The sequence below is a fragment of the Lepisosteus platostomus genome, chromosome 9, assembly GCF_059453375.1.
Source record: "Lepisosteus platostomus isolate fLepPlt1 chromosome 9, fLepPlt1.hap1, whole genome shotgun sequence".
In the NCBI taxonomy this organism is placed as follows: domain Eukaryota; kingdom Metazoa; phylum Chordata; class Actinopteri; order Semionotiformes; family Lepisosteidae; genus Lepisosteus; species Lepisosteus platostomus.
The window spans coordinates 27,748,623-27,764,601 of NC_142619.1; the positions used below are offsets into that span (position 1 = coordinate 27,748,623).

The following is a 15,979-nucleotide window of genomic DNA, read 5'->3' on the forward strand; positions in this document are numbered from 1 at the left end:
AACAGGGAAATTCAGTACAAGCAGGACCGGCCAGATGTGTGTCATTTTAATCTTTAAGCATACTACACTCAACAAAACAGGGCAAATGAAACTAATTGTGATAGCTGGCACAGTATAACCTGAGTGTGACAGTGGTGGTTAGTTGTGCAATGTGGTCATACTCCACATTGTAGCAGGGACAGCCCACAGATTCAAGCCCCCAGTCAGTTTTTTCTAATCAACTGTATTATTTCAGCCATTACTATTCTACTTAGTCAATCATTTTATTAACCCAATTTGATAGACAGACGGAGCTGAAAATATCAGGTTTTGAACTTATCAGTGTGATCCATCCAGTCTTTCCCAAGACTGATCGTGGAGATTTATAGGTAACTAATATATCACTCATTTCTAATGGATTGGAAAAATATTACTTGTGATAACTTTCCTGTCATTTGTTATAAAATTATAGATCATTTGGAATAAGAATATCCAGCACTCACAGACATGAGTTCTCTTAATTGCACAACATACTTGCTTAATTGATTATGAACCATGAGTGATTTAGAGGCCCCAATAAAACTTACTGGATTGCAACTGTGTGGGTTGGAGATTCCTGGTCTAAACCAATCCAGGTGCCAATTGTGTTTGACAGGAAACAAAGTTCAATGAAGTGACAGGTAGGACCTTAAAAATGCCATGTTGTTATAAAAAACACATTTCTGATTCTGAGGGAGTAAAATAGCTGCTATTTTTGTTATACATTCTGTAATAATAAAAAGCATTACTGATACATAACACGACAGTTTTGCTCAAAAACAGCTTTGTTTCAAAGCAGTTGCATGATTAATGAATGAGGCAGACCCCACATCCTTTATCACACACAGAACAAAATGGACAAGTTTTGCTTAACCCCTGTGTTCTTTTTTAGCTTATCCATGGTAAGCGACCTCTGCAGTTGTCAAAAGTAATGAAAAAAACCCTGGATGTGGACAGAAGCCGTGCCAGACCACACCACAGACACTCTCTCTTCATAAGAAAAATTACATGGTGCTGAAATATTGTTCAACGTTCCAGTGGCTGCATAGTCACAATAAAAAAAGACCACTTTCACAGGAAATTTACTTTTATAAAGCAGACTTTCTTTAACATTTGTTTTGTACGTCACAAACAGGTTTTTATTTACTTTTATGAGAGTTCCAGATGTTTCACTATAAGGGGTGATAAATTAAAACAAGCCTTTAGTCTTATCACGTGTATTTGCGTATTGAACTATATTAGTGTAGGACTGTAATTGATTACATGTCAGCCTTGATATGAAAGAGGTTTCTTTCATTAAAACATGTAGGCGCCTTGACAAACCGTTTAAGAAGTTTTTTAAAATAACCAAAGTTCTCAACAATGTTAGTAGGTCATTCTGAAGGAGGCTTTAATAAAACCTTACTTGTGCCAAGTTTCTGCTCTGATTCTAGTTTACCCTACAGTACCTTCCTGCAAGTTTGGTTTAGAAATGTAGTGTGATTTTCATGCAGCCCTGAATAAACAGGTGGTGTAGCACTGCTGTATTTGAAGGTAGCCCAGGGAGCTGATCCAAAACACACATGATTTAAAATTGACAACCAGATTTAGACCTGGATTAAATCAAATAATCAGCCCACCAGCTAACTGCAAATTACCACCCTTCTTAAGGTGACCATATGGCTCTGTTTTCATAGGGATACAATGAGAAATGCTATCCTGTCTCAATGTTGCTGGTGAACATGTTGACATACATGTACGTAATCATCCCACTAGTTCATGATGATAGGATCCCATCCGAAAGAAGCAAGAGGACAAACAAAATGTTATTGACAGGTTACGATTGTTGGGTGACTTTTAAAATGTATTCTAAACCTTACGCAATTATATTGACCTGCTCACCATTCACAAGAAAATAAAGTTCTGTAACTAATGGTGACTTTTTATTTCCTAAGGATTCTATTTTCTACTAGTGGAAACTATTCTGGGTGAGAATTCTGATTGGTGGATTGCAGTTCTGATTTTATCCTTATCCTTAAAACATTTGTACAAGTAATGCAGATACTGGTAAAGTAACTGAATTGCCATATCATGTGTGCAAAAGGTAATTGAAGGCAGCTGGAATTCTTTGCTTTGCTGTTATTGGAAGTTTTGTCAATATATGAAAAGCCATTCACACACTAATTAAAAGAAAATTAAAATACTAAGACAAATGTCTCATGCATATACAGTAGAAATGAAGATATGTACAAGAGGTTGGAGGTAGAAGTACAGAGCCATACTGTATACAAATGATTAGTGCAATACTGGCCGGTATCTCAAGACTTATAAGATCAATTCTGAAGCAAGTTTTACAAGAAAAATAAATAGTAATGATGATTCTTCAAGTGGCCTTTCAAAGACAAAGGAGCTGGAAGACCACATTTGTTTTGAATTCACATTGATGCCAATGGAGTTTTTGCGAAAGAGTTTATATAATGTTATAAATAATAATTACTCTGGCTTTAATATTGCTTTAAAATCTTTCTGAAAAAAATACAAATGATTTTATTCTTTAATGGGGGAAATTGGGCTTCTGAAGTTTTGTCGACAAATTGCATTTAGAGCTTGATTTTAATTCTGATGCACATGTTTGACCTATAGGAAGTCGCTGGAGTTTTGTCTATGTGTCATCTTAAAACTCAGGCCACCAGAGCCTTACTGATCCCTGTCAGGTAAGGCCCAGTGACACGAGTTGGATAGGAGCCAGGCAGAGCCCTGTTCTGTTTCATTAAGCGGCCTGAAAGCGTGCTTTCTGCGACATGTCTAAAGGGGTGAAAAGGCACAAAAAGACAATGTCACAAAACCAAACGAAGAGAGGAAATTCACTGACGACTGACCCTTCTTCCTCAGTGGAGCATGCATCACATGTGGACTGCATTAGCGAAGAATGAAAAGGGAATCCAGATCAGATAAGAAGATGATGAAAAAGTAGGGGGATGGAGCAAAACAACATCTGAAAAGGAGCCGGCATTCTGCAATGCACACACGGTAAAATGTCAGATGATGAGCAAGCAAACAAGAAGGAAAATGCAGAAACACACGGAGAGCCATGGTTAACTAATTCTACCACTGAAGCTATGAAAACCAAAGAGGCACATAAAATCAAACATGATATGCATGAATTATTCCAAAACAAACGTGAGTTCACATTTCTGTTTGTTGAACGAAGCAGAATTAAGCTCTGATTAAAATTAATGTCATGTCAGTAGCCTTTAGTAATGAATGACACTGACTAGATAGTAAATTCTTTCACTAGATTAAGCATTTCCATTATAGGAATTTAGACACGAATTTAAGTGTTTAAATTTAATGTATCTAATTAAGCTGGTGATGGATGTTCTTCAATTTGAAAAGTGACTGTATGATGCTCAAATATGAAACAGAAGACTATGATGGAAATTGTTCAAGTAAGTAGCTCCGTCAGCATGCGTACGCTGAAAAGGAAGTAAAGGTTTATTCTATGTTCAAAAGAAAAGAAACACAACGTTTCGGCTGTGGAGCCTTCTTTGGGTGCTGAAACGTTGTGTTTTCTTTCTTCTCTTTTCAGCATGGAATAAACCTTTACTTGTTGCTTTACAATGGAAATTTATTGTAATTAAGCAAGTTGTAATCATTTGTGTTTTATTCCATGCTTAATGGAATATAAATTCTAAAAGGCAATATAAAACTTTTACTCATGTTGTTAGCTACAGTACACCCATAAAATAAGAAAAAGAAAAAAAGCATTATTGAAGATTTGTAGTTCTGGCAGTAATGTACTGAATCTCTCAGGAGACGTTCTCTATGGCAGGAACAAATGTTTAACTTTATTATTGTTTTAAGACCGCAATTTGTCTTCATTTCCATCACCTAGGACACAGCTCTAGACTTAGCACCTGCTTATTTAATAAAATAAAATAATAAATAAATAAAATAAAATTAGGTTATTAGTAGTAAATTTGTCTTTCATACAACACATTTAACATTTTCTGTTGGTCTAAATTATTTTTATAGCTTATGACACCTTTCTTAGCACATGTAATTTATAAAAAAACACTCATTTTTTTCACATAAAAACGCCTTAGGTAGACTTAACTGTGAGAGAAGTCACACCCTTATTGGAGAAGTCTGAGACTCTGCCTCACCAGCTGACTATGCCATGAGTACATTCTCAATGAAAACATTAACTGCATATAAGCTACAGGGCATCCAAATATTAAATAGTATGATACCTTCTTCAAATTTTTAAAGTGTGAGAACATTGAACCACAGGCAATTCAAATGATGCAGCCCCAGAAGCAATCTTCATGAACAAGTGTTGGTTGACTGCACGAGGAATTTCAAGCTTCATTAAAGATTAAACTGACAAATTGCTTAAAAGGAACTTTTGCAATTTACTCAGAAGATGTTTTTACTTACACAATAGGTAAAAGGCAGTTTCCAACAGTAGGAGCTGAATACAGTCAAACAGTGCAGAAAGGTCCTAAGACTAAGTCAGTTAAGGGTTTGCACATTCTCAGGTCCTGCCTTCCGTATCAAGTATAGAATGTCTTAGATCATCTTCTCTTATAGACACAGACACATGTATCTTCTTCGGTATTATAAATTACTATAAACTGCAGTTGCAAGGTAAACATGATTAATTTATAACTAAGACATTTAGCAGAGAGAGGGTAACGACAGTATAGGTCTATGCATAAGACTGGATTCCTTTCAATTTCCTTAATTTATTCGGAACTCAATTAACACTTCAAAACATAAAGTTAAGTTTGCTTAGAATATAAAGTATAGTGAAACCTAGTCACGATCTGAAAACCCTGACACAAGCCCAGTAGAGGACAAATATAAATACTGCATGAGGCATTCAACAATCAAGTTTGTGGAGTGCTTCACAAAATATTTAGTGTTAAATACCGGTAATAGTACTCAACTCAAACATGCAACAGAAATCGGGGCAGAAAGCTTTCGTAATGAAAACTTACTTTGCAATCTACAGCATTTACAAAATATGTTAAATATGTGCACTAAAGTGATTGTTTTACATTATGTTTAATACAAAACAATACTATGGTACTATAATAACAAACTGATCAAGCTGATTTAGAAGTATAAATGTTTGCTTTAAAAGAAAAATAAACAAATTAATTTAAAAAAGCCTATATTGGGCCTTGAACCACCAAGAGAATCTGCGTTAATCACATGCATACTAACACAATAAAAAATTTTTTTTTATGTTTCGTCTTGATTATAATACTGACGCCAAGCAGTTGCAAGACACTGCAACATTGTCAAGGCTTAGTGAAACAAGACGTGCACTCTGGGAATGTTGTGAGCAAGAACATCACAATATGAAGTTGCTCGGACATTCAGGGTTCATTCATATCCCATCACCAGACTCCAGCAGTGCAAGCGACTGACAGGAGCACCCTTCACTGACCCCTACTAGTTGAACTGTGTGTAATCACCTAGGAGAGACCACCTGAGGGATCACTTCCACAAAAAAACAACTACAGCTGCTAACACAATCCTGCTTCACAAAAGACCCATAAGGCCGATTACAGTCATCGGATGACTCAGAGCTGCCAGTATCCAGCATGCCTGCAAAGTTAACATCATAACTCAACATTGCCAGGCTGAACAACTGAATGTGCATCAGCTTGGAACACAACTCCCTGGATACTGGTAAAAGGTTTTTTATAATGAAGATTGGTTCTTCTATAATGTCTCATCTGATTTTATCAGAGCATGTGTATGCTGGAGAAATCTGAAAAAACTCATTCTGTAGCAAAGAGATGTCATTGTGTTTGCGGCAGCAGGAAAATAAAATAGGGAAACATTAATGAAAGCAAAATAATTTTGAATGCTCCTTGGTCTTGGTTGACTTGAAATTCAATATTCATCTGAGGAAGTCATAGAGACAACTGCTTTTACTCCTTCCATCCATTTTCTAGCCACTTAATCAATCCCAGCAAGCAATGGGAGCAAGGCAGTATACACCCTGTACAGGACACCAGTCCATCACAAAGCACACATACACACAGACAGGCACACACTCACACCAGGCCCAATTTTCCTAAAAGCCAAACAACCTACCAGTATGTCTTTGAACTGTGGGAGTACACCAGAGTACCTGGAGGGGTCTGAGAGAAAACACGTAAACTCCACCCCAGGAACCCAGGGCTCCAGTGCTGCAATTTTAGTGTTAATCACTACGTCACAATGCTGCCCTACACTAACTTTAATAATAAAACTATTAATTTGCACATGATCTCATAGCAAAGGGGTGGAATATTTATTATATTTTAATGATTAATTTGAAAGTCTGGTTTGTTTACATAACACCTGTGTTTTTGCCTTTATCAGTTAGTGGTAAATTTAGATTACAAAGATTCTAAATACTATTTGAAATTGACATGATTGCAAGCTCATACAGTAACAATATGTGGAGACTTTTCAGGGGGGATTTGCTAAGCATTACAATTGCATTGCGTTGACTCCTTAATCATTCAATACAAATAAGCTCTTGTTAAACCAGGAAACTGTACCACTGGTACTGCAGAGCCACATTGCCTTCTGCTGTTCATTCTACTTGAGCTCTGAATGACTCAATCAACTGCCTAATTAGGAGAGATTAGCATGCTTTCTAGATGCTCATTGCCCACTTAAGGCTGTGGGACTGTGGCTCTCCAAGACCAGGGATGCAGACATCTGCTCTATACTGTCCGTGTCAATGGTGATTTCTTGCTTTAACTTAAAATCAACGTGAGTGGTCTACTGTACTGCAGCATGTGAATCCCATGAGAGGCCTGTGTGAGGAAATGGAGAGATGAGAACATCAAAATCGAGCAGCACCAAGGCAGCATGGATAACCTGGCACATACTTTACAGGTTAAATGCAGGAACATCCCTTTGACCTTAGTGCAATGTCTCTCTAACTCATGTTCAAAGTAATGATAGTGAGCACACCGTATAAATCAAACATGTCTAACTCGACTGCACACGTAAGGAATGCGACATTTGAAGGTGTGTTTAATGCCATTGTTTCACACATGGCAAAATTATGTCGAAACCAAATCTTAACTTTATACCATTTAATGCTTACTTTGAATCTCCCTTTTAGTAAGTTTCAGTATACTGTATTTGTACATTTAAAATATTCTTGCACATTCCTTTTGGTGCTCGTTTAGTTTTGTTTTCTAATTGAAAACATTCGGAAAGTGATATTTTTCACAAATCTGGCCATTACTATACATATAACATCACAAATGGCTGTGGTGATACAATTTAACAACGTCTTGATTTTAGTCCAAGGCTTCTGGCAGCTGACAGCCCCCAAAGAACACCTTTTCATCGTGAAAATCCCTCAGTCGAAATGTCCCTGCTTTCCCCCAACGAGGCTCTCAATGTAAATGGGAAATGCTGTATGTATTAAACAATGCATGGTTTACTTACAGCACTTTAAGATTGAAAAGGCCAGAAAATGCCCCCTTAGGGATGTGCATCAAGTCATTTCCTGCAAGACGCCTGTAGGGGGAAGAAGAAAAAATGGAATACATTTTTTGTCATGTGGATTTAATTTAACTGAGAAGAAAAGCTAAACAGATACAGTTAACAATAGGTGCCAACAGCTGTAAGGACTCTGAAACCTTTTTCTCTCTCAGAGTTTCTTTAGGAAAAACAGTGCCAGCATATTAAACCAACTATAGAGTCTATATACTTTAAAGGGGGAAAGGGAAATTTAAAAGGGGAAAATACTTACTAGCATAGCTGTCGTTTTTGTGTTTATTAAATGGAAAACAATATTTAAAACAATAATCAAATTGTTTACATAAATACGTTAAAAGACTTTAAACTGGTTAAATACAAAATACTTTTTTGAGTACAGTACAAGAAGCATTCAAAAGTGTTTATGTAGTATATTTTATGATTCTTCAGTTCAAGATTAATTATTGACTTATTTGACATGAGAAAAGCAGCTTTCTGATTTGCTGTTTTTATTGTGGCTTGTCAACAAACAGAATGGACTTATTAACACCTTCTGCTAATAGCATTTGACAGCTGCTGATTTTTAATAGATCTCTTAGTGCGGTTTTACACCTGGCAAAAATACATTAGTTAAAAACTGTTGTCTGTAATGTCATGGCAAATCACAGAATAAAATGAACCATCTTTTTCTCTTTTCAGGAAAACAAAGATGATGATTTGATTGCTTGCATTTTTACAAACAAATCATCAGTAGCCCTTTCACAGTTTATGTGTAGTATTGCAAGCAGCCTGTGTTCAACTAAGGAACTTTCCCATCCAGGAGACTTGGAAGTAAGAAGTAAGTTGGAAATAAGGAGATTCAGAAAGCTTTCTGAATCTGTTATATAGTATGATATATATTAGATTTGCATGAATAATAATTAAGGCAAAATTACTCCCTAATATTATTCAAAAGGGTCACGGTGATCCCAACATCATTTTAAAAATGTTATTTGCATTCTAAAGCCAGATCAGTCCTATCTGCCTATGCCTATGGACCAGTGCACCAACATTTTAGATAAAAAAATAGCAACATTTGGTGTCATCTTCTGGATGCATTTATATCTATTATACTACCTCATTCTTTAACATAAATCGTGAAAGCAACATCATTATTTGCACCTGCACTGAAAAAAGATGTCATTTATAAGTAATCCTAAGCATCACAGTCCCAAGCTGCAGATATAGTACTTACTGTAGGAGTTAATAATGTATTCCGGCTGACAGCAATAGCAACAACTGAATATTTTGTGAGTTGAAATCAGTCATAGTTATGCAATTTCAGAACCAAATCATGTATAACACAGAGGAATAACCTCAAATGTTCTTGTGTTATTAAGCATATAATGTTCTCATAGGTAATTTATTGTTGTATTTAAATGTATTTGCTGAAATTCTACACACCACACCACATTAAATCTTTGAAAGAATTCAGACACTTCCTAAACCTGGCCCATTTTGTGAAATGATGCATATATGCATGATACATATATCATTAATCTTAATATTTTATTCAAAACATGAATGATCGAACTGAAGACTTCTATGGGTAAGATAAGTTACATTAATAAGTGTTAGCAAAAAAACAAATACTGTATGTTGAGAAATCAGTATTCAGGCTTGTGAACTCAACATTCGGTATAAGCATCTTTAGCAGCACTTAGAGCCACAGTTCCTTTTCGGTAAGTCTCTACCAACTTCACACACTGACTGCCCATTTTTCTGATTTACTCAAGTTTCTTGGGATTTTTTTCCACAGATTTCCTCTAGGATTCAAGTTAAGTCAGGCCTACTCAAGGACTTTCACTTTCATATTCTTCAGCGACTCTACTTTAGCTTTGGCCATTGGATCATTGTTCTGTTGAGAGGTGATTTTTGATCCAGTTTAAGGTCTGAAGCAGGGTTTCCTTTAAGGTTTGCCAGTACTTTGCTATATCTATGTTCCCATCAGTCTTGACAAACTTCCCAGTCCCTGTTGATGAGAAGCAGAACTATGACATAATGCTGCCACCACCATGCTTGACAGAGGATGTGAGTGATGCTCTGTGTCGTGTTTGCACCACAAATAATGCTTTGTATTTTGACCAAAAAGTTCAAAGTTTTGTCTCGTTTGAGCATAAGATCTTTTTTCACGTTTGCAGTATTACAGTATATACTGTAGGTGCTTTGCTACAAATCCTATGGGAATTTGAGATGTTCTTTTTCACTTCTCTCTGTGAAGTGTCTGGGATACTGTTAAGTATTTTCTGCCATTTTAGCCACTGAACTAACTCTTTCAAAGTCGCCATTGGCGTCACAGTTGCATCTCTAACCAGTTTACTCCCTGCTTTATAGTTTGAAGGGACAGCCTGATCTGCGCAGTGTCTGAGGGATTTCCACTTCTTAAGGTTTGACTTCACCATGACTTTAATATGAGATATTAAAGGTCTCTGAAAAATATTTATATCCCTTTCCTGGTCTGCGCTGTTATACATCTTTATTCTTGAGTTGTTCTGAAAGAAACCACTTTCAAAGCAACTCAGATGTGAAGCCCTATTACTGCACACCAGCTGAGGCTGCTCAACTAATCCTGTGGCTCGTAATTTTGTCCTCTGAAATTCCTTTAAATTTTCCACACCAAACGGTTTCAAAACTTACGCAATCATGAAGTTTCCATTCCTCTTCCATATTATCAGTTTACTTCTTTTTGTTTTTTATTATTAAACCATAATTGGCCACTTCAAAGTATCATGAGTGCAAACTTTTTTTAAGAAACAAAATGTTGAAACGGTTTGATTAGTTTTTGCATGGTATGGCACCTTAATAAACTGTATCTTAAAACAATAAATAGATATAGCACACTTTATATAGGATTGTGCTGCTTCAGTATTGACAAAAGGTCATCCCTGTAGGTATAAAACTCCTGATTTCAAGCTTCCCCAGATTGATTCCCTGTTAAATTAAAATTTAATTTTAAACTTCAGCTGATTACTGTACATTTCATTGTCATTCAGCTGCATTCCAACTCAAAGACTCACTTTATATTTATAACATATCTATAGCAGACTCTGTAGTCTAAAGACACTTGACCCTTCTTATTAAAATAGAACTGCTTTATTATTAGAGATTCAAGACATTTTTCTTTATTGACCCTCTATAGGGAGCCAAGGTTTCACATTTTGGACTCTACACGTCTTTCTGTCCTTCTTGGAATCACTTATGCATGGAGCACAGGCTATGCTTTGGAGCTCCTTATCAGAGGGTTGTAGGCTCAAGCCCCTGAGTGTCCACACTTTGTTTGAAGCTGTTGAAGAACAGATAACAGACTGAGTGGATTAAGAACAGTGACTCGACATTTAGATACTTATTATATCTGTGTATATTTAGAACTATTGTATCCTGTTTCTAAATGGAACACTTGTACATTATTGATTGTGAGCAATGTGTTCATTTAAGAGACCTCTGATCATTCAGCACTGACAAATAATTAAATGTTGGAACCTAAATGAATTTAACAGATCACCTGCTTAATTGATCACAGAGAAATTGTTATAAGTCTTTTAATAATTGGTGATTTAATGGTGACTTACAAAACCTGAACTGAGGCTCTCCAGAACCAAGGGACCCTTGAATTAGAGAATGCAAATTAAGTTTATCAGCACCCAGGGTTCATACTCATTTTTACCAACATAATTCCAAAATTTTTCCATGACTTTTTCATAACTTCTTTTCCTGCATAATTTCCATCTCGAACGTCCTGGGTCTTCATCTTTTTGGAGCCATAACTTCTATTTTTCATCTGCTAACCAGAGGTCAGTGAAAACACATATACCCGGCATTTTGACATGGACGCTAGGCTAGCTTACGGCTCACTATAAAATTTCCGCGAGAGGGTCAGACGCGACACTATAATGTGTAATGGTAGCAACGGCAACGCCGCAGCCTCTTTTTAAAAGTTTGCTAAGTTATGAACAAAATTACATGATACAGCCATGATAATTTGGGGTCAATACCAAAAAAAAAATCCATCACTTTTCCTAAACTTAATGAATATTTGATCATTTTTCAAAACTTTTCCAGGTCTGGAAAATGAAATTTCATTTTCCATAACTTTTCCAGGATCTCCATGACCGTGGGAACCCTGTGCACCAGAAAAGGGCAGTGAAGTGGTATTGTGATTAGCATTACTGGGGCCCTTTGGGTCCGGGGCTCAATTCCTGGGGTGGAGTTTGTATGTTCACCCGTTGATCATGTGGGTTTTCTCCCACAGTCCAAAGACATACTGGTAGGTTAATTGGCTTCTGTTAAGAAATCGCACTGGTGTGTGCGTGTGTGTGTCAGTGTGTGCTCTGAGATGGACTGATGTCCAATGCAGGGCGTATCCCTCCTTGCTTGCCAGATTAAGCTTTGGCATCTACCACAACCTTGTACTGCATCAAGCGGTTAGAAAACCAAGAGGTGAACGGAAGAATGCACAGGAAAGAAAAACATTCCCGAATTTTGTCACAAGGCAAAACAGATTTCCGTTGCCACATGTTTTTGATGCAAACATAACACATTACGTTGACAAATCTCAGAAATATTTCACAACAGGTTAAACAGCAAAGGTTCAGTATGTTTTTATTTTTTGTTGTTTTTTTAACTTATTTCTGTCCTGCTATACATTATGGCTTTCATTTGCTCCTGAAAATGAGGGACAGGACTCACTGAAGAAAGTGCAATATCACAGAGATCTGACAATGATTAAATTTACTTTAATATTCTGCTTTAGGGACTTAAGGGAAATACAGAAAAATGCATTCTTCTTCCAAGATCTTTCAGCACCACATTTACTTTGTACAGTAGTTTACCAGGATCGAGGCAGATGCAACTTGAATCTTCCAAACGAGAGGTTTCTGGGCCTCACACAATTTAGATTCCTCATATTGTCAGGAGCTCAGAAACAGTGAGACCACGTTGCCTCCAAATCCCACCTTGCAAGTTAATATTCTATAGTGGGATGAAAACCTGTGACACACAAGTGTCAAATATCAGTACAATAAGTAAAGACAAAGAGAGATATCCAAAAATGTGATACTTTCACATTACAAGGTCACCATGAGGTACCTCCTGGTGTGCAATACCCTGAGGAATGGTGCAATACATTACTGAACAAGGAAAGAAAGAGCTGACTTTCACTGACTGTGTGACCCACAAAGCAAAAGGCCAAAAAACAGTTTAATGCAAATTATGAAAAACAAAAGACAACAAAATTGAAACCTTTAACTCAATCTCAACGATTAAGGAAGGAAAATTCAAATAAAAAGTTGAAACCAAAAAACGTCTATCTTTTGATATTTCTAGCGAGAGTTAAAAATACAACACACATTTCAGCTGTAGTTTCCAGAATATTATTCAAAACCTGTGGTAAATAAAAAAAGTTTGGAGCCGTTTTTTTTTCTCTTTTCATTCCTGACAATGAGATCTGAATTTCAAAACATAAAACAGAGATTCAGAGTGTGGCCTTAGATTAAGGGGTTAGTATCCAGAAAGAAGAGATGTCAGATCTGTACACAAGCACCTACATCTACATCACAAACAGATGTGTGGAATATACAGGTGGTCCCAGGACGCCCAGCTGGATGTTGCTTTTTGCTCTTACACTGATAAATCAAGGAACATGACGTACAACTACCCCGCATTAACATCCTTTCTCAAGGCACCGAAAGCCAGCAGCATAGGTGGTTCATGGATTGAACCAGAAATGAAAAACAAAATTATGAAAAGCAAAATCTAATATTTAAAAATTCTTCTTGTAGACAATGCTGTTGCATATGACTTACAATATGAATCATTATGGCCCAACATTAACATTGAGTCCTTACCACCACGCAATACAGTACGTCACTGATCCGACCAATGGATCAAGGTTTGATCACTGACTTTTAATGCGTAATTAGTGTGTGGAAAAATAATCTTCCCTGAAGCAGCTGTGTTGGTTTCGACGAGACCACAATTCTTAAGGAGCAGTGATGCTACACTGTCTATTTCTATTTATTGTTTTCTAATGTTTTTTTTTCAGAATTACATTCAATGTATATTCCCATGTCTGAATTGTACAATGGGAACATGCAAGCTAATAACTAATCGGGACTTTCTGGTCCCTCACCCCAATATATTTTGAGGTACAGTTTGTGTATGCAAACGGATAACTAATTATGAGGAGGAGGATGAGAACTGTGTGGATGATTAACAAATGGTTAATTAATAGGATACATCTCACATTTAGTATAAGCAATCACTTATTTATCGAACGAGACCAAACAAAAAATAATGATTATTTCATCCGAGTGCAAGAGAAATCTAAGACGAATCTTATCATGACAGAACACTGATTTAAATCCTACAAATGACTTGAATGAGAGGAAATAATACTTGCAAACCTTTTACAATATAAAAGGTCTCATGGCAAAAAGTTAGAAATTATTCATTATAGTCTACTGATATGTAAGCACGTTACAAGAAAGGTTACAAATAAGAGAAGCTAATTTCCCCCATTGACCCTATTTGGTTGTTAGCATCTAATTGATCCAAGGATCTCATTCAGCTTGAATACTGCATTAACAACAAAGCTTCTTGGCTTCTTCTACACCACCACAACCTTTTGGGCAAAGAAGTGTCTCCTGTTCTCCTATCACTTAGCTTCCACTTGTGCCCTCTGGTTCGTGTTTCACTTTCCATTCTGACACCTCTTTCTATATACAGTACGTGGCCCTCTAGCTTAGTTCTAAAAATTGTTTCCATTACATTACATAAAACAGAAATCGAACTTATCGGTCTGTAATGACTTTGTCCGATTGTTATACCCTTCTTCTGGACGCGTGCTACATTAGCAGTTTTCCGCTCTGTGGGTTCTTACTTTGTCCTGAGCGACTGTCGGAGGACTGCTGAATCACATCTCATTTCCTCAAATACAGTTAGTAAGGTACAATTGGACCCAGGGGATTCATTAAACTTGTGTGATTCTAGTACCTGAAAGACTATGCTAATACACAATGCAGACCTATCTAATGTTCAAAGAATTCTAGCAAGTTAAACAAGACCTTTTCTTACTAAATCCATGATGACTGTTTCTTAAAATTCCTTTGTTTTCTAAGTATTCTTCCAATTGATCAATCAATCAATAACTGACTGGTCTGGTGTTTCCTGGTTCAGTTCTGTCCTCCTGTTTTGGGATTGGTGTTACTTTTGCAATTTTCCAGTCCCGTGAGTACTACTCCCATTCTACAGTAAGTGAGGGTAAAAACATTCTGGCTAGGCATCTACAAATAACATTCTTGTTTCCTTAACTAGGACTGGGAAAATACGACCAGGCTGCAGTGATTTATTCATTTTTCACTGTCCTATCCCTTTAGAACCTCAGTAAGACTAAAATTACCCAGTACTCCTGGAGCTTGGTCTATAACATGGGGGCCTGGGGCATGTTATAAACATCTTTTAATGTAAACACCTGTTTGAAATATTCATTAAGTATGTTAATTATATCTTTATTGTCTTATTTTAGAAATCTTGTTATCTTGCAAACTACTCCCATATCTACTCCCTCTTATTTTTTTATAAAAATGTTATTTAATGTATATTGTTTCAGTTAAATAGAGAGCTCTTTCGGCAAAGTTTAACCAAGAATGAGCATCTCTGTGATCAATTATTTATTGTCAACCAATTCGGCCCCCTCTTTTGTTTCTCGTTAGCATGGTTTTTCTATAAACATAAAAGTGCATAAATTATATTTGGAATTAATCCCAGAACTGGGCCTTGTTAATATTTTTTTGTTTCATTTGTTGTTGTTTTTTATAAAAGGTTAACTTTTTCTTGGAAAATGGTAACAGTTACGTCGCACCTGCATGAGCTGGACTAGTGGAATTTATTCTTTTTTTTTCTGCAAAACCTCATTTTCAGGAACAGGTGTTATCTGAAACAGTCTCAAAAGGGATTCATATGGTCTTCTAATTAAGAGCTGAATAAAGCTGTTGGTATCCTGTTTTATTCCAGATTGGAATTGCCTTTGCTTGCTCAGCAATGAACACAAAGTTAAAAAAGACCTGCTCGGAGTACACTGAGCTTTTGTGCTTTAACCTGTGCTTGTCCCCGGTGAAAGGAAAACGGATATGACACACAGCAGAAGAAAAATATAAATTAATTGAAAAAAGAGACTTGGCAGTTTACTGTCTTCTTCTATCTACAACTGCCAATCTTAGGAGATTTACAACTGTTTGTAGTCCCTTATTTTATTTATGTGGTGCTTTACCACACTGCAAGGGGAAATCCATGGTATCCCATTCATAGCTGGAGAGTGTGCTACCGCTGCCTAGCATATCTTTCCTCAGTGTTCTCCACAGTATGAGGAATAAACACAACACACCACACCTCAGAAGAGCTGAGAAGGCCTTTTCCATTGTCTCCTCACACCTGCTTGGCA

At 36.6% G+C, this 15,979-nt stretch overlaps 1 protein-coding gene across 2 annotated transcripts in view; it reads right to left on the reverse strand.

Annotated features, from left to right (window-relative positions):
• LOC148654698 (leucine-rich repeat-containing G protein-coupled receptor 5-like) overlaps positions 1 to 15,979 on the reverse strand; it is a 94,832-nt gene that overhangs the window by 38,820 nt on the left and 40,033 nt on the right. Inside the window, exon 3 of one of the 2 annotated variants that reach the window (XM_088644548.1) lies at positions 7,471 to 7,542. The exons of the other annotated variant lie outside the window; for it this stretch is intronic. Within the exon in view, the coding sequence (XP_088500674.1) occupies positions 7,471 to 7,542 (72 nt within the window). The remainder of the gene's footprint in view (positions 1 to 7,470; positions 7,543 to 15,979) is intronic. 2 annotated transcript variants of the gene reach the window in all.